Below are 23,427 nucleotides of genomic sequence, written 5' to 3'. Positions count from 1 at the left end.
ATCACATAATTTTTAAAAATAAATAGTGTTCTATAAAACATGCAATAAATCAAAATAAACATGTGCTCAGTACTTGGACAATTTCTTAAAATTTTTATTCTTTAATCTTTTGTGTCAGTCATATCTCCAAGTGATACTTTGGGGAAACTTTGTTAGACAGCGTTAACCCTTCCTGATCACACTGTCCACCTCATCAGACAGTGGACAGTTCAGACTACAAAGGGAAAGGAGTTATGTGTTTGTGTTTTTCCCTTTTTAAACATTTTTAGGTTGAGTTCTACTGGTTTTGTTTTAAAATCTAGGTTCCTATTTTCTCCATAAACATAGACACTAAGAAATATAAAATTATATATGGTAAAGAAATAGAAAAGAAAGGCAGCTTGTGCCCCAAATAGATAATATTAACCATACAGCATATTTTACCTTTTGAGTAAACAAGACTTCATGACTTTTCCAGTAAGCACAAACATAACTTCATAGTCCCATTATATAAAATATTTCCTTCTATTGATCAAAAGCCAACAATTTTCTCTGGCTAATATTTAAATCTAAGCAAAAATAATGGATTTTGAGATTTTTTTTTTCTATAAAGTTTGCCTTGTACTTTCTTCTACTCCAGAGTCTGTGATGAAGTCTATACCTGAACAGAGAAAATGTGAGGATCTTTTGTTCAGTACCTAGATAACTCAGCATGAAATCTTTTATTGCCAATTTTTCTGAGGCTGTCACCTTTCCGCAGGTTGGCAGGTTACTTGCACACAGTTTATTTCAGCTGCCTGGTGCTCTTGCAGCCTGGACTGCCAGATGCCACCAATTTCTCATCTCCAGAGACCAAATTGTGTTGGCATAGCTCAGTGGTTCTCCACCATCCTTGTACATACCAAAGCTTGGGCTTCACTTCCTGACTAATTAAATAAAAATATCTCAGAGACGGGCAGATGAGCAAGGTGGGCAGAAGTGCTGAATCTTTCCTCAACCTCAAGCGGCAAGTATGAGGCCAGACCAGGGGGGAAATAGAGGTCCCATCCAGGAATCCACGGACATTGTTTCAAGGGAGCCTGTGAAGTCTGAGGCTCATTTTTCTTGGCACTAGCCGAGTGGCACATGAGTGAGAAGACCTGGCTAAAAGCATAAGATTAGAGAAAACAGGGCTAGAAAGTGGGCACGAGGTGTGTGCAGTGTTGTGGGTTTGCCATCTATACCTTCATAGCTGTGACTTACCCCCCCCCATCTTTTTCAAAACAGATGCTCCAGGACTGTTTTCAAAGGAGCTATTTCTCTCTAGCCAGAAATACTCAAGAGATGTAAAGGCCACAGTTGGTTAGAATTTAAGGTATTGCGGAAAAAATGAATCTCAACACAAATGTAAGATCTATTCTAACTTCACCCTATTTTTGTGAAGTTATTTGCACATGGAAAGCACTTATTAGATATTATCTGATTGAGGTTTACAAAAGAAAAACCTACCTTATGAAATCACAGTTAATTTGAAAATACAATTTTGCGAAGAGCATGGAGTTGATTGAAAGCCCCCAGGACATAATGAACAAGGCGGGTCTGGGAAGGAGGTCGGAAGTTTGGCCTACCGGGAATTCAAAGAACAGGTGCGGGGGAGGAGAAATGACCCGAGGAGCATGTGAGTCAGGGCACACAGCACACAGGGGAGAGCTCCTTACTGAAAAAACTGCCTGGGAGTCATCACATGGCTGTCTCATCACCAGCTCAAACTCCTCCTGGCCAAAGCAGAACCATAAAATTCTTCCATCTCCCAAAATCCCTTGCCATTTTACACAGCTGAGCCGTGTGTATTCTATTACCTCTAGTCAGAATGCCTACACTCTCTCCATCTTAAAGGAAAGCTGTGCTATTCTTTAAGAGTGTTCTCAGACGTTACCTTGCCTTGGAAGCCCTCTCTGGTTTCTCAATCCACTGCCTCTACCACCCAAAAGTGCCTTTCCTTCATAACCCAAGCCATATGAGCACACATTTTAGTACATGTATCACTGTGACTGTTTTTAAGTCTGTTTCTCCCAATAGACCATGACCTACTCGAAGGTAAAAACAAAATTTTATGTACTAGCTGCTTGGCACATAGTAGGAGATTAACAATTATGTGGTAAAAGAATGAATAGACACAGAATTGAAATTCAGAACAATGACATTGCATAGAAATGCTTACTAAAGAGTGTCAGTAAGAAAAGCTTTGGAGCAGAGGTGGAATTGAGAGAGCAGACAGCATTGCAGGGCTTCTCTCCTCTCATCTTTGCTACCCAAGTATAAGTCTTGAAGTAAGGTGTTTGTAGGAGGTGGAAGGCTAAGATGCTCTGCAGAATGAGAGGGGAGGATGAGCTTTAGGAAGTAGGGCTATTCAGGAAGCATTATGGGGGTTGGAAGTGCTGGGATTAGGGAGGGTAGGGAGGCAAAGCTTTCACCTTAGAAAGCATATTTTCATTCTGAAAAGCACAGGGATAGGCAAGACATGGACTATTCAGAGTAATCTCTGTCCTCTAGGTCAGGGAGAGAGTCAAACGGGGCACCCTTTGTCCAGCCTGCTAAACCAGGTGGAGCAGAAAACTAGAATTCAGGCAAACATTCTACTCTGGATAAAAGAATTTGCATTTGGCTGGTACCCATCGTTGGGGCTCTCAGGAACTTGGGTGCAACGCAAGGGTGAAAACACAAATGGTGATGGAGGCCAGGTGTGCCTAATGACTGTGCAACGCTGGGCAGTGTGGAATGAGGAATAGGAGAGGCACATCCTGCACCCAGGACACCCCCAAAGTCCTGCCCACGACTGCTACTCAGCCTCAGATGATTGTCTCTGTGCAGGAATGTGGGCCCATGATTGCTAGAACTTTCAAATTTTTATGAGAAAAATCCTAATTTAATATTGAATTTCTAAATTTTGAAAGATAAAAAAGTAAACAAATTATTGTAAATCACACTTGAGCGTACCATGTGCAAGCCAAACAATACACGCCTCAAGATTGACTCTGGCTCCAAGGTCATTAATTTGCAACTATGAATAATTTGGAAGGAGAAGTGGGTACTCAAGGAATCCTCAGTGGGCCAACGGTGAAAGTCACTCAATATGATCCGGAGCCTCACCTTTATCTCATTGTTTCCTGGCCTTAGACATGTTTTTGATACTTGCATGGTCCTATCTACTCAAAATAGATCCTTCCATTGACATCATCTAGAAGGAAGAGCATCTGAACTTCTTAAAATAGAGAATCCACAAGTTCACCATATAGGAAATTGAGCTCCCGGCTATTTTTCAATGTCAGTTAATAAGATAAAAGTGAAGAAACATTAACATTTGGTGTATTCAGTTGGTGTTTGCAGAACAGAGACATGTTTTCTGAGCTTCCATGAAAAAAAAAAAAAGTATAGATCTGCCCACTGGCTACTGTAGAGAATTAATAATCAAGCAGAAGTGTATTGTTCTAAAAAAAATGGTTCTATAAAGTTTCATTTCAGAGGAGTGGTACCAGAGTGGCGCTGAGCTAGATTTCCACTAGATGATTTTTCCACCTAGAAGTAAATTGGTACAGAACATTGCTAGGTGGTCTGTGCGGCTTTTAGGGCAGAGGATGAATGAAGGGGGAAAAACACCCAGCGCAGTTAGAGAGATCATATGCATGGTCCAGAGGAGAGTTGAAAAACAAACTTAACAGGTCATGTACAGGTTTAAATCGATGTTCTTGGCTCAAATCGTTTCTTAAAATAATTTTTTGCGAGCCTCAGAAGAATGCAGTCAGAATGGTTTGAAATCAATTTTAACTCATTTTCCATTCATAAAATATGAGAAGAGGGAGCCAATGTTACTGGTTCACTGGAGAAACAGTAAGGGTTTCCACAGTAGAGAAAGAAGTTGATTTCAACTCAGACAGATATTTCAAGCTTCAAGGGCTGTGTCTAGACAGAGAAGGATTTGCTACTCTCAAAGTCGTATCAAGCAAGGAGTGTAAATGTATTTCAGGGTCCTGGAGTTCCTGCAGAACTTGGACTATCAGCAACCACAAGACCAGCTGCTTCTGGACCCCTTGCATAGGATTTCAGCCTTCCAGACTGGGGATTGTTTCATCAGCACACTTAAAAGTAAACCCTCCAAAGGGAGAAAACCCTGAATCAATGAGGACTGATGGCTTTTGTGAGTGTGAGCGTGTGAATGTGTGCATGTGTGTCTGTGTGTGTGTGTCTCTGTGAGAGAGAGAGAGAGAGAGAGAGTGCGTGTATGTTCTCATTAGGGGACGATCTATGATTTGACAGCCTCGCTGCTGCCGCTCCTGCTGCTGCTGCGGCTGTATGTGCTGTCATTAGTTGAAGGGCTGCGAGGGTTTGAAGGAACTGCAGTTCTGAGGACTGAGCGCTGCTGAGTGGTCTCCCTGTCAAACAGAGTAGACGAGATTTTCTGCAGAATTGGAAACTTGAACCTATTACCACTTCATCTACCCAGAAAAGCAGACAGCACTACAGAGGATAAGGTAAGAGAAGAAATTGCTCTCTATTTGTAACGTAGGGCAGGGGGCAGGGGACAATCTAGGCTCAAAGGCTTGCTGTTTTATACCAAAGAGATCTCACTCTCTGGAGAGCAAAGGAGGCAAGAGCTAAATTTCCACCCACCTTGATCATTGAGCCTCTTGGCTTTTTCACTCTGGTACCTTTTTCTTCTTTATTATACTTTTCTTAAGCATCCGAGAGGTTTCTTAGTATTTAGTTTTCTGTGAGCAGATATTGTTTAGTTTTTTTTTCAGTTGGGCACTGTTTCAAAACAGGAAGCTTTTTCTATTTCTCTTTCCTTAAATATTTTTCTCCATTAAGAGGGAACCAGTCCCTCCTAATGTGAGCTGGTCAAAACAACTACTCCATTGTACTCCATCCTACACTACAATTGCAATAAAAGAAGTTTTCAGAAGTACATATGAGGAAAAAGTGGGAGGTGAAAGGAGAGGAAGGGAGAGTTTGCTGAGACTGTGGTTTGATCAGACATGGTGACGCTGTGAATGAACGTGTACTATAACTCTTCTCAGGGGGATAGAACCGCTGCGATAAAAGTGGGCACTGGACAGAAGATGTTTTGAGAAGTGCGTGTCTGAGAGAAGCTTTTAAGCCAGTAAAGATGGAAAACGAGACCATCAGTGAATTGAACCAAACACAGCTTCAGCCACGAGCAGTGGTGGCCCTAGAATACCAAGTGGTCACCATCTTACTTGTGCTCATTATCTGTGGTCTGGGCATCGTGGGCAACATCATGGTAGTCTTGGTGGTCATGAGAACCAAGCACATGAGGACACCCACAAACTGCTACCTGGTGAGTCTGGCAGTAGCTGATCTCATGGTCCTGGTGGCTGCAGGCCTTCCCAACATCACGGACAGTATCTATGGTTCCTGGGTCTACGGCTATGTTGGATGCCTGTGCATTACTTACCTCCAGTACTTGGGAATTAATGCATCTTCCTGTTCAATAACAGCCTTCACCATTGAGAGGTACATAGCAATCTGTCACCCCATCAAAGCTCAGTTTCTTTGCACATTTTCCAGAGCCAAAAAGATCATCATCTTTGTCTGGGGTTTCACATCCATTTACTGTATGCTCTGGTTCTTTTTGCTGGATCTCAATATTAGCACCTACAAAGATGCTATTGTGGTGTCCTGTGGCTACAAGATCTCCAGGAATTACTATTCACCTATTTACCTAATGGACTTTGGTGTCTTTTATGTTGTACCAATGATCCTGGCCACTGTCCTCTATGGATTCATAGGTCGAATCCTCTTCTTAAATCCCATTCCTTCAGATCCTAAAGAAAACTCTAAGACATGGAAAAATGAGTCAACCCATCAGAACAAGAATTTGAATTTAAATACCTCTAATAGATGTTTCAACAGCACAGTATCTTCAAGGAAGCAGGTAAGTAAAACTGAACCTCCAAGTCAATAAAGGAAATGTGAGCTAGAGTTTCTTGTAAGATGGGATCAACTTTGCCCTATTTAGATGGCGGTGAAATCAAAATACAATCACGCAAATGTTTCACAGTGTAAGCTTCTGTTTCACATATTAAACAGTGTAAGCTTCTGTTTTACATATTAAATCCATCTCTAAAGCAACTGAAAATCTAAAAATAGATGGGGAAAATTTGATAGCACATCAGCAGGTGTCAGTTGAAGTGCTATGAAGATATAAGGAAATATAAACAGAAACTCCAGAAATCCACCTTTAAAATGTTTGTGCCTCTCTGAAAATGTCATCAGAATATTTGGATCATTTCTGCCTTCTGTAGGGAAGAATTCTACTGCATGACAAAGAATTACCTTTAAAAATTCTATTGCACAACAAAGATTTGACAAGATAGTTTGAGAATAGACATGTAAAACAATGAAACTTTTCTTGCCATTCTATAGTCTCTCACAACTGAAACATAACTGAGAGAGGTTCTGGACTTACTTTTGTTAGTCTTAGTGGGAAAGATTCTATCACCCTCTCCTCCAGCTCCCTACACAGTGTCCAAGCGTGCAGAAGCTGAAAACACACTTTGCTCGGGAAATAAAAAGGCCACCATCAAGCACAACTTGTTATAAAAAATAATTGAATTGAAATTTTTTTAGTCTGATTTTCCTAAGCATAACTGAAAATTCCTTTATGCTTGTAGATAACCTGAATGCCCATGTGGTTGCAGTTGAATAGCGGTTTTAGTAGTGAATGAAGGGCAACTTTGTTATAGTAGATATGATTTATAATCAATATAGGAATAAAATGCTTTTATATCATACACACATTTATCTATATTTACGTAATCGTTCTAAGTTACTTACAAGCTTAGCTTTCAGTTTCTTTTCCTTCTTTGTTAAACATAATAAATGGACAGTATTTATTCCCATAGCTGAAAAAGAAAACTTGAAATCAACAATACTGGTTCTTTAAAATGGGTTGAATTGGCTCATATGTTTTTTTCTGCAGGGAATATAGTTCTTTCTGTGTGCACAGGTAGGAACTGAGTGTACTTTTATAAAAGTTTACAGATAGATCATCCACACTATTACTTCCTAAATTCTAGATGAGTTGATGTATGAAGAATTCTAATTGGATGTGTGGGCACACAGTGAAATAAACTACTAAAAAATGTAGCTGCTTTAGATATGCATGGTATTAATAATGAACTGTAACTAAAAATATATGTATATACGTTTTAAATGATACTGTAATATTTGATTTATATAACATTTATTTTTTAAAATACTTGGATGATAGAAGGGAAGACCTAAGCAACTACTGCCAGCTCTTAGATTTCTTTTGATTTGAATCTAGTAGTGCTACCTAATACAAGGCACATTTGGCCATCTATTTATCCAAAACTTGATTAATGGAAATTTAGAGAGATCTATTGACTATCTTCCAAGACAAACATTAACAAATGCAATAAGAGAGTAAAGAATATGTACATCTTAATTAGAGACCAAACACGGGTTAATGTCTGCATCAAGGAAGGGCAGTGAGTAAATTCATTCATTAGACTCCAATTTATATTCTTGTTATAAATTCTAAAAAATCATTTGTCTGGTCTAATGTCTTTTCTTTCCATCATAGCCTTTAGTACCTATCAGCATTAATAATATGCTTTAAATTACTAATTTTGTTACATGTTCACACTCTCATTTCAAAGCTGTTACAGATAAGCTGTCTTTGCAGAGGCTGTGTGATGGAAGACAAAGCCAAAGATTTGGTTCTAAACAACCCCGGGCTGGAATGCCAGGGTTCCAATCAAGCTCTACGACCTTGAATACGCAAAACTCTGTGAACCTTAGTTTTTTCCTCCATAAACAAAATAAATAGCAACATCCAGGATCAGTGTGAGGGCTCAATGGAACATCTTGTGAAAGATACCTAAAGTGGAGTGGTGATTAACACCTGAGTGTTAACTAGGCTCCTTCCTAGTTTTTTAATATGTTGGCAACTGAAAGGGGAGTACAGATTTGTTCCTAAAATTATACACTCACAGCTTGAACAAAGATTATTTGTTGAACAGATGTGTATGTTGTATAGCAACTTCTTTAAAGAACTTTTTAATAATTAGGGCATTTGGGGTTGTCACATGAACATTATTGCCAGTCAGCATCCAGGATGAGGGATGCCAAGTGTCCTGCAATGGGCAAGACCGTTCTGCACGATGATGAAGTGCACCTGCTCCAAATGCCAGCACACCCTCCGTGAGAAACCTGGGACGACATATAAATCAACAGGAGTGCACTTAAGTAACGTGTCCTGTAAGTCAGTCCTGATTACAGGTGGGATGGGAGTTTGGAGAAAAGAAGGAAAATTGTGGGCTACAGGGATCAGAGAAGTCTTCATGGAAGAGGTGGCATTTGAGACGGCTCTGGAAAGATGAGGCTAACTTGGAAAGTAAATGTCAAGAGTGAGAGCATTCCATGCAACATAAAAGACAGGACACGGTATGGGTCTGGAGATGGGCAAGGAAGGGTGCATAGGTGGGACTTTTATGGGATGCAGTGACTTGTTTGTCTAAAATGAATGATGTATTTGGGGAAGTAGCAAAAAGTAAGATTAGACCGATAGAAGTGTGCACGTGAGGAGAGGGTGGGAAGAGGAGGGAAAGAGAGAAAGAGAGGGAGAGAGAGAGAGAGAGAGAGAGAGAGAGAGAGAGAGAGAGAGAGGCTGTAGAGGATCCCAATGATTAGGCAGAGAAAAGAGTTTGAACTTAATGCAGAGGCAACAAAGAATGTGCCTGGCGAGCAGGGAGCAGCGATGTTGCAAGTGGTGTTTGGGGATGAGAAATTTGACCACTGTGGGGGAGGCAGATCTCAAGGGCGAGAGACTGGTGGCAGGAAAACCACTTTGGAAGTTGTTGGTAGTGATACAGGCACGAGGTAGTAGGATCCTCTGTCAGGAGAATTTAAAGTAAGGTGCAAAACACAGAGATAGTTCAAAGAAAGAAAGGGTGCAATGTGAGCATGTTAGACACAAAGGATGAAGGGAGGACAATTCAGTAAGGCACTGGGTTCCGAGTCTGGAAGAACAGTGGTGCCCTGATGAATGGGAATGAGAGTGGTGAAGCACAGCCAGTTTTGTTCAAAATTAGTGACCTTTAATATGGCTTTACCTGCTTCCAAAATAAAGGTTCAAACCTCCACCTTCTATAACCCAAGGACTGTTATTTTAATATTTTCTCTGCATTTTCTCTTTTAGGCAAGTTTAATTTACATTTTAATAATACTCATCTGGGTCAGGTCTTTCTAACCAAGTCTTATTAAAGTCAAATATGCATAACCTAAAAGAACTACATTTAAAAAGGAAATAAAATGTAAGGGACAAAGTGAGATTTTTGTTTGCTTATTTGTTTTTAACTTATGTCCCCTATGCAGAAAATCCAGGCCAGAATATTTTCTTCCTGTTTTGCAGAGTTTCAGTTATATTCTAAGAAACCACCTAAATATTGAATAAATTCAGTAAAACAAATTACTCAAACTTATGACTTGTAATTGTGTAGACAAAAAGATTATCTGAGTGACTAAACCTTTTGCTTTTTATAACTGGTTGATATGAAGGAGGCATGGTTGAAATTATTACTTTGTTACATTTCAGCTCTATGTATGCAGTGCCTAAAGATTCCCTCAGCTCAGTCAATTCAGGTGTTCAGCGTTTTGTAGATAAAATATTTCTATCATTGACAGTATATTTCTATGTAATTGACAGGATCTTTTGCTATTTTTGAAGCACAGAAATGCCTGAACATCTTTGTAAAGGGGTATAATGTCAATAAATGTATCCAATTCAAATGTGTACTTTCCACAGGATGCAGGGATATGCAGAATATTTTATATAAATCAGGCTACTTGTTTTATTTTCAGTGGAGTCACTCTAATATCTTTTTCTTGATTCTTACAGTACAATTGGTAGGGAAACCGTGTAACATAGTCCTAATAGAAGCTCCAAGAGTTAATGGCAAAATTTTCATTATGGGTTTTATTTGACTAATCAAGCCTTAGAATATCAAATAGTCTTTGTTTCCATAAAAGTCTTAAAAATCTTCCACCATGCTAGAAGGAATGTTGGTAGTCCAAGAAACAAAAGTAACTTTCCTTTTTAAACCAATATGTGCCTTGTGTTGTTATTGGTGGTCATGGTGATGATCAAGATGATATAAAAACAATGATGCATATTATGAAAAACACAGAAAATTAGGAGTAAGAAAAAAGACACCCCTTACCCCACCTCTCAAAGACCAAAATCATTATCATTTTGTTATATTCCTTTTCTTATGTTTTGACTGAATCTTTTTTTACATGATTATAGCCAAAGTGTATGTATAATCTTGTTTCTTGCCTTTTCACACAAAATGTTGAAATCAATATTCTCAAAGAGAAAGCACAGAGTAAAAGAAAGTGATTAAGATTGAGTAAGTTTCTCTGAGCCTCAGTTTTCTCATCAATAAAATGGGGGAAAAATTACCTCGTTGCTGATATCAAATGAGATGTCTGCTCCCCCTCCCATCTGTCCATTCAGTTACTCTTTCCTCTCTCCTGTGCTTCTTAGTGATCCCTATATCCCCAGGCACCCTCCTGACCCTCCTTTAAGCACTCCCCAGTCATACAATGTGCCCATGGAAAATGAAGACAGGCAGGTGAAGTCCATGTCTTCTCTCTTCTCCCCTGCCTCCCTCCAACTCCTGCCTCCAGGGCTATTTGCTTTTTAAAGAAGACATCTTGAACAACGAAAAACCTTTAAGACACAAAGAAAAAGAAGCATAATGTTGGAATGTCGTGAACATAAAGTTCTGTAAATTGTACAACTTAAGCAACTGCCAGCACCACCTTCATCTAAGAGAACCCTTGCTCAATAATCATCCTTCTCCCCAGATAGCTTAGTCAACAATTAACCTCACAAGACAAATTAATGATACTAAATCTCTTCAGCATTAGGCCTAAATTAGAGGTTTCCCACAATTACTGGGGCTCTTTTCATAGGCTCATCTTTCATTTTTAATTGTTTTATTTGTTTCAATTGTCTTGATTCAACTGCATCCTTAATAGTGGAAAAATCTCTAAGTTGTGAGGGGGAAAGTGTAATTTTGGTCACTTAGCACAGGTAGCTAAGTGTGCTGTTTTATTTTTATTAAAGAATAGCTTTCCATTTTCCAATCTACATTCTGTATAAGGAAATATTTCGTACATATCCCATAAATTGACTAAATAATAATTCCCTGCTTTTATGTGTTTTGTGTTCTTTGGTTTAGATGAACACACATTGTTTATTCCCAATTTTATATTTGCAGCATTGAACCATAATTTCAACAGTAATAAAAAAAAACTTTTCTATATGCCTATGAAAATGGAAAACCTACACTCCTACAGAATTCTCAGTTTGGCCCCACAAACAATCTTAAAAGCAGCTAACCTTAAAAATGACAAACTACATTATACCTCTTTACATAGCCTCTCCTGAATTCTTCAAAATGCAGGTACCCCAAGTTCCCAGATAAAAGCTGCTCTGTAATTCTGTTCTTAGTCTCCTTTACTTTTTTTTTCAATGATTTAAGGGAAAAGGAAAAGTTAAAAATCTAAAGCTGGGCCAACATTAGGCAAAATTTTGCAGTAGGTTATTCTTAGTCAATATCCTCCTGATTTAATTAAACATTTATTCACACCCAAAAAGCATCTAGCACTGCCCTAGGTGTGGAGGCTGCAGGGATATATAAAGATAAGCTCTTTACCTTCAAGGGGCTCAGCATTGTCCATGTGCACAAATAATCCTGAACAGACCATTATATTCTATGATAGAGGACACAGCATCGGGGAGGGGAGAGGCAAAAATGAAGGAAGGCTTTATGGAGTACTTGGTACTTGAACTGGGCCTATAAAGACAGGCTGAATGCCTGACAGCAGCAAGAGGAATTCGGGGAGAAAAGAAAGACCGTTCAATAGAAAGGGGGGAGTAGATGGGCAAGGACAGGGTACGTTCAGGGAGGGGAGAGTCTAACATCTTTGAAGTGGGGCCATGGAAGGGAATTGTCCAGTGAAGGACGTCTGAACCAGACTAGACAAAACATCTCCAGATGCATACATGCAATTGATTTTTGGACATCACATAATTACATGAAATCTAATATGTCTAAAATTAACCCATTATTTTCCCTTGTAAACCTATACCTCTTCCTTTCTTTCCTATTTTACGTTCCCAGGCCAGAAACCTAGAAGTCCTTCTAAGTGCCCTTTATCTCCTATTATGCCCCCACTCAGAGCTAAGCACTAGCTCTCACTCTCCTGGCTGACTGACTTCTCCGCCCATACCACTATTGTCCTGGTTTACCACCTCTCACTGCCCCATTTCAGTACACACCGTACCAGCCTCTCTGACTCCCATTCCACTCTCCTCCAAATCATCCTGCCCATTGCTGACTAAGGGATCTCGCTAACACACAGCTATTATCAAAATAATTTTCACAGTTCTTGAGGCCTAGAGGTTAAACTCCTTAGCTTAACAAATAAGATCTTGGCCCCCTCCTACATTTTCAGCTTCTTCTCTCATGGCTCTCCCAATCTAGATTTTACACTCCTGCAATTCTAAATTGTTTGTAGTTTTTGAACCTGCCAGGTTCTCTCAGCCAGAACACCCTTCCTCTGGCAAACTCCCATTATCTTTCAAGTCTCAAGTCAAACAATGCCCAATCATCACATCAAATTTTCCCTAAATTTATCAGGCATATTTATATAGTTAAACTATATAGGTTAGGTGTTCTTCCAGTGTTTTTACAATAGTTGGCATATACTTTAATAATTCTTGTGTATCACACCTGTTAGCTTGTCTGTCTTCCCACCCTCACTAATACCCTTAAGAGGAGGGCCCTGTACCCCCAGTATCCTCGGCACTGCATCTGTCACATAGTAAGCTCCCAAGAGCATATGGACACAGTGGCGTGTTGCAGCCAAGGAGGGCAGGCTTTGCAAGAGCAGGTTGTTCGTCTCTCTCCCCAGACTGCATTCAGAGCCATCACACTGGTTGCTTAAAATTGGTCATGGACGAAGTACTTACACTGGGGAAATCAGCAACTATGACAATCCAGGGCCCTCTGTTTTTTTTTGTGGAAGGATGATGGTTAAATATTTGCCAGCATACTTCTGTGTTTGTGTGTGTATGTATATACATAAATATATATGCGTATATATAAAACATAATGAACATATAATAGATGAAAGTGTGAAAGAGTACATTCATGCATACTTAGGGGCTCAGTCAGGTCCAACACTCGATTTTGCTCCCTAAAAAATTATTGTTTATTTGTACCATATCCTTCCCTGATTTTAATTAAAATTTTCTTGTCTTTTAACGAATCTTTTTTTAATTCCAAAATAACCAAAGTGCAACTAGCCAGCAAATGGCGATTATGTTAGTAGATAAGAGCTTTTAGGAAGGTTTCCCCTCCAAACAGGACAACCTGACTTAGAAACATGGCAGACTCAGATAATATTATAATTCACTTTGTTATTAAAAAAGCTGTTGGCTTTCCCATGAGCCCCTAAAATCTCCTCCACAATAGCAGAGCTACCTTAGGAGACACAGAGAAGCAGAGGGATGGCAACCCAAGGAAGGAAAATGATATGAACAGAGATATAAAGATGAGAATAAATCCATCTGAGTGTCCCTATGTGACTAATTTTCCTAAAACCATTTGCACACATCATCTTCTTTCAAAAAGAAATACCTCCAACTTTCTCTGACTGGCTTTTAGAGCCCTCTAAAATATGATCCTTTCATCATTTTTCTGGTTTTGTTCATCCAGTACCTCTTTAATTCAATAAACATTTGTTGAGCACCAATTTCATGCCAAACACTGTTCTGAAGAACCAATGATAGTTACTATCTTACAGAATTTTCAGTAAAATACAAGATAGCTGGAAAACACAACTAAGGCTGTACAGTGTAAAGAAGAGATGACAAGAAAATGGTGCTTACTATATGTAAGTCTGGAGAGCAAGCACCCAACAGAGTGAGAGTCACTACCACTCTTGAAGAATGCGTAGGCATTCACCAGGACAATATGAAATACAAGATGGCGTTCAAACCAGCAGAAGCAGTCAATGAGGCCAGAAAACCAAGCACAAGATAACCACCAACACCTGCCTTCTCAGGTCCCTCATGCTATTGAGCAATGCCAGAGAATATCACATTCTGCAGACAGAGGCTACCTCACCCTCGCAGTTTCCAATCCAAAGGGGCCTTCCGTGATCTCTTTCTGCCCATTTGCAGGACGATAATCAGTTTTCTCTTCTCATTCCTTAAATACCTATTTCAAAACTCCCTACTGTCCTCAAGTCATTACACTTGGATTCTTTCCTCTGAAATCCCTCCCACATTCAACCTCCCCTTTCTATTAATACTGCCTCTGCCGCAGTCTCATCATGTTAACTCTGCACTGTAGGCGAGAAGGCTGCTCTCCCTGCCTTGCCACTCTTGCAGAGGCTTCCTAACCAATCCCCCTGCCTCATCATTGCCCTCTTAATGCATCTCCCAGGGTGCTGCTAGAATCATTGAAAATGCAAACTTGTTACCATCATTCTGCTGCCTGGAATCCTTCAATATTCCCATTTCTTACACATTGAAATCCCAAGTCATTATCTTGGCACACTGAGACATTTTATGATCTGCTCCCTGTTTAATTTCCCAAACTCATCTCCCCTCTGTTCCCTAACACATCATTCCACAGGCAGTTTCCTTAACTATTCTACTCTATCATGGCTCCAAGCCAGTATGCAGACTCCCTGAGTCTTAAGTACTCTGTAGCCCCTTATTTGACCTGCTGTTTCCAATCCACATTCTGGTAGGTCACCTCTCAGAGTGGTCATTCCTGACCTCCACTGGCAGGGTTTGGGGTTTCTCCCTTCCCTGTGTAGCACTTCGTGCTTTCATCCGTACAGCTCACCATGTTGCTGTTAATAATTTGTTCAAATGTCTGTCTCTCCCACCAGATTGTGCATCCCACAATAGCAGAAACATTACCCCATTTATTTTTGTGTCCATGATATCTCCCATCATGCCTAGGGACATACTGATAAATAACTAAACTAATAAATCCTGGGCATAAAGAATGAAGAAAATGGAAGAATCAAGTATGACTAGAGAGACTGCAAATGGTCGAATTATGGAAAGAAATGTTGAGGGAGAAATATTAAAAACACTGTCAGAAATGTTTAATTTAAGGTGAGGAGTTGTATATAGGAGCTGGAAATATGAGATTGTAAGTGAGTAGTTAGGATCAGATAAGTGTTAGGAATCACTAGAATCATGGAAAGAAGGTATGATCAGGGTTGAATTTAAAAAGAAATAGGGAAAAACAGACTGACAAAAATGAGGTCTAGAAGAATGTTTACATTCAGGAGGCTAAATGAGGATGGGAGAATATGCTAGAAATAAAAGTTCTATTTCGCCCTCTTAGAACATGGCTAGAGGACCAAAGAAAGATTTTTAGTAGATGCTCCCAATTGGGAGAGAAAGTAAAGAAAGAAGAGCGAGCCAGGGAGCAAGGGGAGATGCAGTTGTAAAAACATGGATTTATCTAAAGCAGAAGTCATGGCCTGGACACTGAAGTCAAACACCACACTTCAGAGCTGCACGGAGGCACTTGAGAAGAACCAGAATGCATTTAAAGCTAAATTAGCTCTGAAAATTAAACAAGGCCAAATACATATGCACATGAATTAGGATGAATAATGTAAAACACTTGAGAGCCATATTTAGTTGAAATAAAAATAGATAACATTTTGGAAAAGAAAATACTGCAACTTTTCATAAACAACACTGGTGACTTTTGGCTATATTCCTTGTGTAAATTGCCCTGAACGTAATTACGTAGTAGCTGCAAGGAAGTAAAGCATCCTATGCCTCTCCCATTCTGGGCCTTTGTTGTTTGAGTTTTATGGGGATTTATGACTATGAGAAAACTCAGTGCATTTTCTGCAAGTAACAGCTCTTAGCTTAGAAAATAAGGAAGTGACTCAGGGAGAGAGGTGGCCCCATCGTGAGAGTGAGAGAGGACAGAGGCAGGATGAATGCAGAGCATCCCATGAATTTTTAAATATCATTTGTAAAGTCAAGTGACTCAAGCCCCTAACAATGTGCAGAACTGACATCCTGCCATGTTTCCTCCGACAGGAGTTCAGCTTTGTGACTGATTCTACTTGGCAAACGTTTGAAAGACTTTGCAGACATAAAATTTGAGTAGGGGAGGATGGAGGATGGGAGAAAAGAATGCACTGATACATTTTCTGTTTTACCAGGGAAGATCGGAATAGGTTCAGATTTGGGGGAAATTTACAGGATAAATATTTGACTAGAGATTATAAAGAGCTAGGATGGATACTCCAGGGATTTCTTTAGGAATCAATTACACATCTCTCTGAATAAGTTAAGAGCAATCAAATCAATACATTTTTATAAGCCAATTGCAGTGCACAGTGGAGGTGCTATCCTGGAAATGAGCATGGTCTAGTCAAATTATTACAATCCCTTCCAGCACATTATTATATGGGACAGGAAAATAGTGAAAGTAAAGAGCAGATGTGCAGATTCAGGACAGATTTGTACTTCCTTCCTCATCGATGATTTGATTAAAAACCTATTATGTGTCAGGCACTGTGTTAGGCACTAGGATACAAAAAGAACAAAATAGTGTTTCTGTCCACAAGAAGTTCACAATCTAAAATAGAAAAAAAATAATAGTAGACTTAATTAAAGCCATAAAGAAATAAATGTTTCCGAAGTAAAAAGCACAGATTAGTGGCACTTGACCTAGATAGCTTGGAGTGAGGTGGGCATCAGAAAGGCCCTCTGGAAACAAAGACTTCTAAGCTGAGCCTTGTGAATTAACAGATGTTTTGCAGATGAAGAAGGGAAAGAAGATGGTTTATGCGGTAGGAGCTATACAGGTGAAGACCAGAAGTCCAGAAAGGACACAATCACTCCAGAGAACTACAAGTAACTCCTTAAGTTTGGGCAGCAAAACATGAGACTAATGAAGTGAGCGGGGATCAGGAAATAAGGTCTTTAGTAGATGAGGGATTTGGACAAGATTCTACAGTCTATGAAAAGTCATTGGTTGATTGCAAGCAGAGAGTGTTATAATCAGATTTATGCTTGAGGAAGACCATTCTGTCTTCAATGTAGACAAAGGATTGGCCCAAAGTCAAGGATATCAGTTAGGAGAGGACTGCAACAACATGGGCAAGATAATATGAATCATTCTGCAAAGGCCTAACATAAGGTAAACAGCAATTAGGATAGAAAGAAATTGATCCATTTGGAAGAGGATTAATAGACTTGGTGTGAGTAGATGTACAGAAAGTGGAAGAGAAAGGAGTCAAAAGTGACTCATTTGAACCATTGAGAGAGAAAGCCATGTGACAGTTGAGAGCCCGATTTCTGGAATCTCACCCACTGGGGTGAGAGCCAGGGTTGGCCACTGACTATGTGATGTGAACAAGTTAATTTACAGCCTTGAGCTCCAGTTTGTGTATCTGTAATAAGGATGATAATAACAGTATGTATCTCACAAAATAGATATTAGGATTTAATACAAAAATCTGTATAAAGTACCTCTGACAGTGTCTGGAGCATGGAAGTAATAAATGTTAGCTACTGCTATTATTAATTGGACAGTGTAATTTACCTAAATGAGGACAATAAGTGGAGGAGGAACAGATTTTAGTGGGGTGAGCATGTTAAGTGTAGTTTTGCCCATGTTGCATTTGAAGCATCTATAGAACACACAGCTACACTCAGAGATATACATTTAGAGCTTAGAATAAACATGTAGCCTAGAGATATGGATTTGGAAGCAATTAGTAGACAGGCGGTTTGTTGAAGGTATCAGAGTAGCTGCGATCACTGGAGGAAACTTTGTGAAATAGAAAAGAAACCTTGGAGCAGCTACAATTCTAGGGAGAAGGGGATGGAAAGCCTGTGAAATAACCAGAGAAGGGATAGTAAGAGAGGGAGGAGAAAACCTGGAGAAAGTATAGTCACAGAAACCAAAGGAGGAGACTATTTCAATAGTGTTCAATAGAAAAATGTAAAGATAGGAACTGAAAAAGCACCAAAAGGGACAAGGGTGATCTCTGCAAGGGAAGTTTCCATAAGTGTTGGGAGAAATACATTAGATTGTATTAGACTGGAGTTGATGAATGATGGATGAGGTCAAAACTAAAAAGAGAGTAAAAATAGACTGATGTTTTAACAAGCTTAATTATGAGAGAGAGAGAGGGAGAGAGAGAGACAGAGATAGAGAGAGAGAGAGCGCACATGCAACAATGACACGGAGAAATAAGGCAGGGTATTTTTGTTTATTTTGCTTTACTTTTTAAGATAGAAGAAACCTGAGCCTGTTTAAATCTTGATGGGAAAGAGCTAGTAGAGTGGAAGGAATTATTTGTAGACACATGAGAAATACGCAATATTGACAGAGCATGGTTCCTGAGGAGGCAAGAAGGAATACAAAAGGGGTCATCTTTCTTCCCCCTGACAGCTGGGATTGTGCCTAACTCACTGGTCCATCTGCAGCACCTAGCACAATGTCTGGCACACGAAAGTATCCAATACATGTTTGTCAATAAATAGATGGATAAATGGGTGAATTAAAGAAGGAATGACTAAGATACAAGGAAAAGAGATAAGGATGATTGTGGTTGCAGATCAGTTTTAGGTTATGGGACAGAAAGTGATGAGTTCTTACAAACTGTTGTCTGTTTTCTTAGTAAGGTAGAATGATGAGGATAATGGCAGGGAGAAAAGGCATGGATGGTCATTGTGGGAAATGGGAGAAGTAGATGACGGGTGGAATAATAACAGGATTCATGTTTGAAAAAAAAACCAGTGTGGTAGTAAATTACAGGTGATGTCTAAACTTTCCAATGGTCGATTCTGAGACTCATCCCCACTAAACATAGTTAGGTGAGTCATTTCATTGACCCAAAGCTAGCTGGCATTGTCCTCAAGGTTGTTTCCTTTGCAGCTGCAGGGAGTGAGTGACACACCCACCACCAGTACAGTTTCCTAGGTAGCACTTTATTCTGTTCATTGAGGCAAGATTCTTAGGACAAAGGGCCAGGCTGGAGCAGATGTGATGCATTACCTCAGAGCAGGGATTTATTCATTTGCCAAGAAGTTCCATCGGAAACCCTGACTCCAAATCAGTGGAAGGCAGGTGCCTCAATAAATCCCTTACTCCGAAACCTTGTGAACAGCACCAGCTCCTGGGCAATAAGGAAAGATCTTGAGCCAGATCTTTCCTTATCAGTATTTCCAGATGACATGGCTGATGTTCACAATCTGTTTTTCCTTCCCCCTAAATATCTCGGCCCTTTCCACTTCATCTTTAAAAAATTCTGTAAACACACTTAGAAGCAATTAGCCTTGAGACAGAAGCAACACACTCCATTTTGCACACTGTTCTTGACTTGACTTTGCTACTGACTTTACCTCAAAGGAATGTGGTGACATGAGGTACAAACACACTTAATAAACAGGGATCAAGGGTGCTTGACTCTTCTCAGTCATATATAAGCACACTGTTCTTTTGTGCCTCACCGAGACCCTCAAGAGCACTAAAGGCAAAAACCAGAAAGGCTTTCTCTGTCAATGCACCCCTCTTCACACTTCAGCATCGTGCAGGATGCTTGTTTATCCCTTAGGGGAGCTCTCCCAACTCAAGGAGTCTGTGTCAGCCACTCAAAATCCAACGCAGACCCGAAATTGAGACAGGTGGAAAACTGTCGTTATTGACCGTGGCTTTTAAGCTAATGAATAACAGTTTCCATTGCTGGCTCCTCCTCAACTCCACCCATTTCTTCAGAATAATTAATCCAGAGAGGTTATTAAATCACACCAGCCTCGTTGTTCCCATCGAAACAAGTTTTAAAGTAGACAAATGTCTGTGTATATATCACAAGTAAAAAAAGCAAACTTGATTTTTTAAAATTTTTTAATCATAAACACTGAGGCACCAGAAGAAAGAAAATTCATGTCCTCATTATGCTTTGTTTGTCAAAAGACAGAAACTTCTGGGCTGTGACAGAATGAGTTATCATCTCAAATAATTTTTAGCGTTCATTACAGGTCTTGATAGCCTTTAAGGAAGGTATGCTAATTTTTTTGCAAACTGTTACCTACATGTATCAGTAGGTACAAGCTCACGGTCATATAATGCTGCTATCTTCTAAAGAGTTACAGAGCAAAGCTATTATAATCAGAATTCTATTTATTCAGTAAGGTCACCTTCGTGCCTCAGCTAAAGTGACCCAACACAATACCAGAAATGAAGGCTAGAAAATCAAGCTCCTTAGTACCACAGAGGAATATAAAGTATTCTTTCGAAAGTGCCAATAATTTATCATGAAGACAACTTGAAGAATGATGATTAGCAAGGATAAAATTCACAAAACCATTTTCCCTAAAGAGAAATAGAAATGTTTGCATTCTGAAGTAAAACATCTTGGTAAACTCTTACATAGCACTGCTAGGGGAAATGCTATATGCACAAAAGGCTTTGGAATGAGTAGTGATTTTTTTGTACACTAACCAGCCATTATTTTATATGTATTGCCCTGTTTACAGTCATCATGAGGATTTTAAATTTTATATCTTATAATGTATTGTAAATTTGTTGTTATCAACATTTATTTCATCCAAAATCCCTGAGGGACTGTACATTTTCCCTTCGGTAGCAGAGGTGCATCTCAATACAAATTTTGAAGCTGACACAGCATTGCAGACTCTCCAGAGAGTGTGGAAAGTTTTGGAAATTCCCCCAAGTGATCTTTACAATTCTCCGTAACCCCCGCTTCCCTGTTCAAGGATCACTGTTTAAATATTCTAGCTTAGATTCCTCAGTTAATATTATGCACTAGGCTACTTGTCTGGTCTTCCTCCTAACAACGTAACCTGGAAAATAATCTGTCCCATTTGTGTAGGTGTCAGTCATTTACTAACTGTTATAACAGGTAATATCATTGAGCTCTTAATATGTGCCAGGCATGTGCTAAGGGATTTTCACACATCATCCCATTTGCCTCTGTGACATACGTTTAATTTATCCTATCAATTTTAAAGACAAGAGGTCTAAGATTTAGTGACATTAAGCTCAAGGTCACCCATTCAAAAAAGGGAAAAGCAAAACGTCTACTCATAACATCTAATCAAAGTCTCTCATAGCAACACTATACTTCCTCATGCACTTGCCCATGGTACCAGCATCTCAGAGATGAGGTACAGAGGGAGTGGGCTATATGTATATGCCCAGAAAAAAAAGGAACTTCTTCTTGTATGTGTGACAAATTCATGCCTTCACTCCACAAAAATGCACTGAATACCTGCTTGAATGTTTCAGGCCCTGTTTTAGACTTTGGGAACACAGCCATGAACAAATAAGACGAACATCCCTGTCCCATGGAGCTTTTATTCTAAGGGCAAGGGAGGAAACAGGGAATAAAAAACCAAATACACATATTATATCAAATTATGATGTATCCGTTTGTGGAGAAAAACAAGCAAATAAGGGGAATAATGAAATGCTGAAACAGGAAGGGTGTAATTTTAAATAGGGCAGCCAGAGATATTAAATAAATAGCCCATTTTCAGAGTGTGTTGTTCTTTCGATTCTATATGTAGACACTAGCGAGTGCCATTTATAAATCAATGCCTGAAACTCCACGGAATTTTTCCCGCTGATGCAATGTTGAAATGCCAGGCTGGCCTACATAAGTCATTTGGCTTTTCTATGCAGAAAATAAAGCATTAGTGACACTATTCAATTATATTTCATAAACTTTTATAATATTTATTCTAAAAGAAAATGCATTTTATGTTCTAATTCAAAAATGAAAAATTTTTCCAGTGGTAGAATAGGGACCTTTGGGTAGGTCAGTAGTTAAGAGAAGTTTTTGATAAATGTTCCTTTACCCAAATACAGTGTTAATCTCTCTTCATTTTTTGTAAGAGAAAGTATGACAATTTCTATGCAGTCCTTCTCACCTGGGGAATAAGAAAGAATTAGCTTTATAGGGACAGATAGGATGAGACTCTTCTGCGTGGTTCAAATTCTTGTTTTGCCATTTGTAAGTGGTGTATGAGTTCCCTCATTTGTAAAATGGAGAAGTAAATTAGGAGAATATGATAGAAAAACCAAGGGACTCGCTTGCTCAGGGCCAGGAGGGCCAACTACCACCAATCTGTAAATGTATCTTCCGCAAGTGCCTCTTCTACTGTTTCTATACTACTTCTGATTTAATCATCCACAAAAGTGCATGTCTTCTGGAAAAGAACTCTGAAGATTACTAAAAGGACAGTGTTAGTATTATATTCTTTTAGGTGTTAGTAGAGAGATAATGCTAATTATGATTTCGTTGTAAGAAAAATAAAATTTTAAATCAAAACTTTGCTCCCCAAGCTGAGAGCCAGCATTGTTTTGGTCCATATTTCTCATGGGCTCTGTTAATAATTGAATGAAGAACTTGCAAAATTAGTCATAAATCATAACAGTAGTTTGAAATATAAGATTATATGCATTTGTCTGTTTTGTTAAAAGTGTTCAACTATTCCATGGGTTGCAAAATTACAGTCATGGGCCAAATCGAGCCCTACTGCTTGCATTCCTAATTAAAGTATAAATGGAACTGAAAAAATTATGCCCATTGATTTATGTATTGGCTGTGGGCACTTTCTCACTACATTGGCAGAGTTGAATAGTTGTAAAAGAGGTCGTATGGCCTGCAAAGGCTAAAACATGTACTATCTGGCACTCTATAGTAAATATTTGCTGACCACTGAACTATTCCTAATTAGAGTTTATTTGTGAAAATATTATGTACTTAGTACAGGTACTGGTTGCATGATAAGTGCTCAATAAATAAATGATAAATACATAGTGAATAAATATTTTTAGATTCCACAAAATGACCAGAACTAGGGAAGTTGAAGCTTATCACAGGCAGACTAAATTCGCAGCTAGTGCATCTCCGTCCTGAATCTTAACTCTGTATCTCCTAAAGAAAATGCTTTGTTCATTATATTAGAGAATCCTTGATTTCAATTGTCTCTAAAAATACAAATTGGTAATCTGTATGCAGAGTGGTATCATGAGAAATCGCTTTCTACAACTTCATGAGTGACAGAGAAGCCACAAATGATTGAATATGACAGTTGACAGAACAGAACAAGAATACCTGTCAAAGTGAAATTTGTATCTTTTGGAGGCAAATCCCATTTGACTTTGGTACATATTAACATAGTGTCAATCAATATCTAGTAATGGGAAGTGAACTCAGCATAAATCATAGTGAGTTAGCATCCCCTTAGCTCTTTACTTTTCCAAAATTCTTCGTAACAATATAGCTAATAATTCTTTTTTTTTTTTTTTTTTTTTGAGA

The 23,427-nt window shown here is 39.0% G+C and overlaps 1 protein-coding gene across 1 annotated transcript in view; it reads left to right on the top strand.

Moving 5' to 3' along the window:
• Positions 1-4,981: 4,981 nt before the first annotated feature.
• Positions 4,982-23,427, top strand: part of TRHR (thyrotropin-releasing hormone receptor) — a 40,410-nt gene continuing 21,964 nt past the window's right edge. Inside the window, exon 1 of the mRNA XM_012645314.1 lies at positions 4,982-5,911. Within this exon, the coding sequence (XP_012500768.1) occupies positions 5,123-5,911 (789 nt within the window). The 5' untranslated portion in view covers positions 4,982-5,122. The remainder of the gene's footprint in view (positions 5,912-23,427) is intronic.

Source organism: Propithecus coquereli, unplaced genomic scaffold, assembly GCF_000956105.1.
Source record: "Propithecus coquereli isolate 6110/MARCELLA unplaced genomic scaffold, Pcoq_1.0 Scaffold23, whole genome shotgun sequence".
Taxonomy (NCBI): Eukaryota; Metazoa; Chordata; class Mammalia; order Primates; family Indriidae; genus Propithecus; species Propithecus coquereli.
The sequence above is the reverse complement of the archived record's forward strand: the minus strand, read 5'-3'. Positions and strand labels throughout refer to the sequence as shown.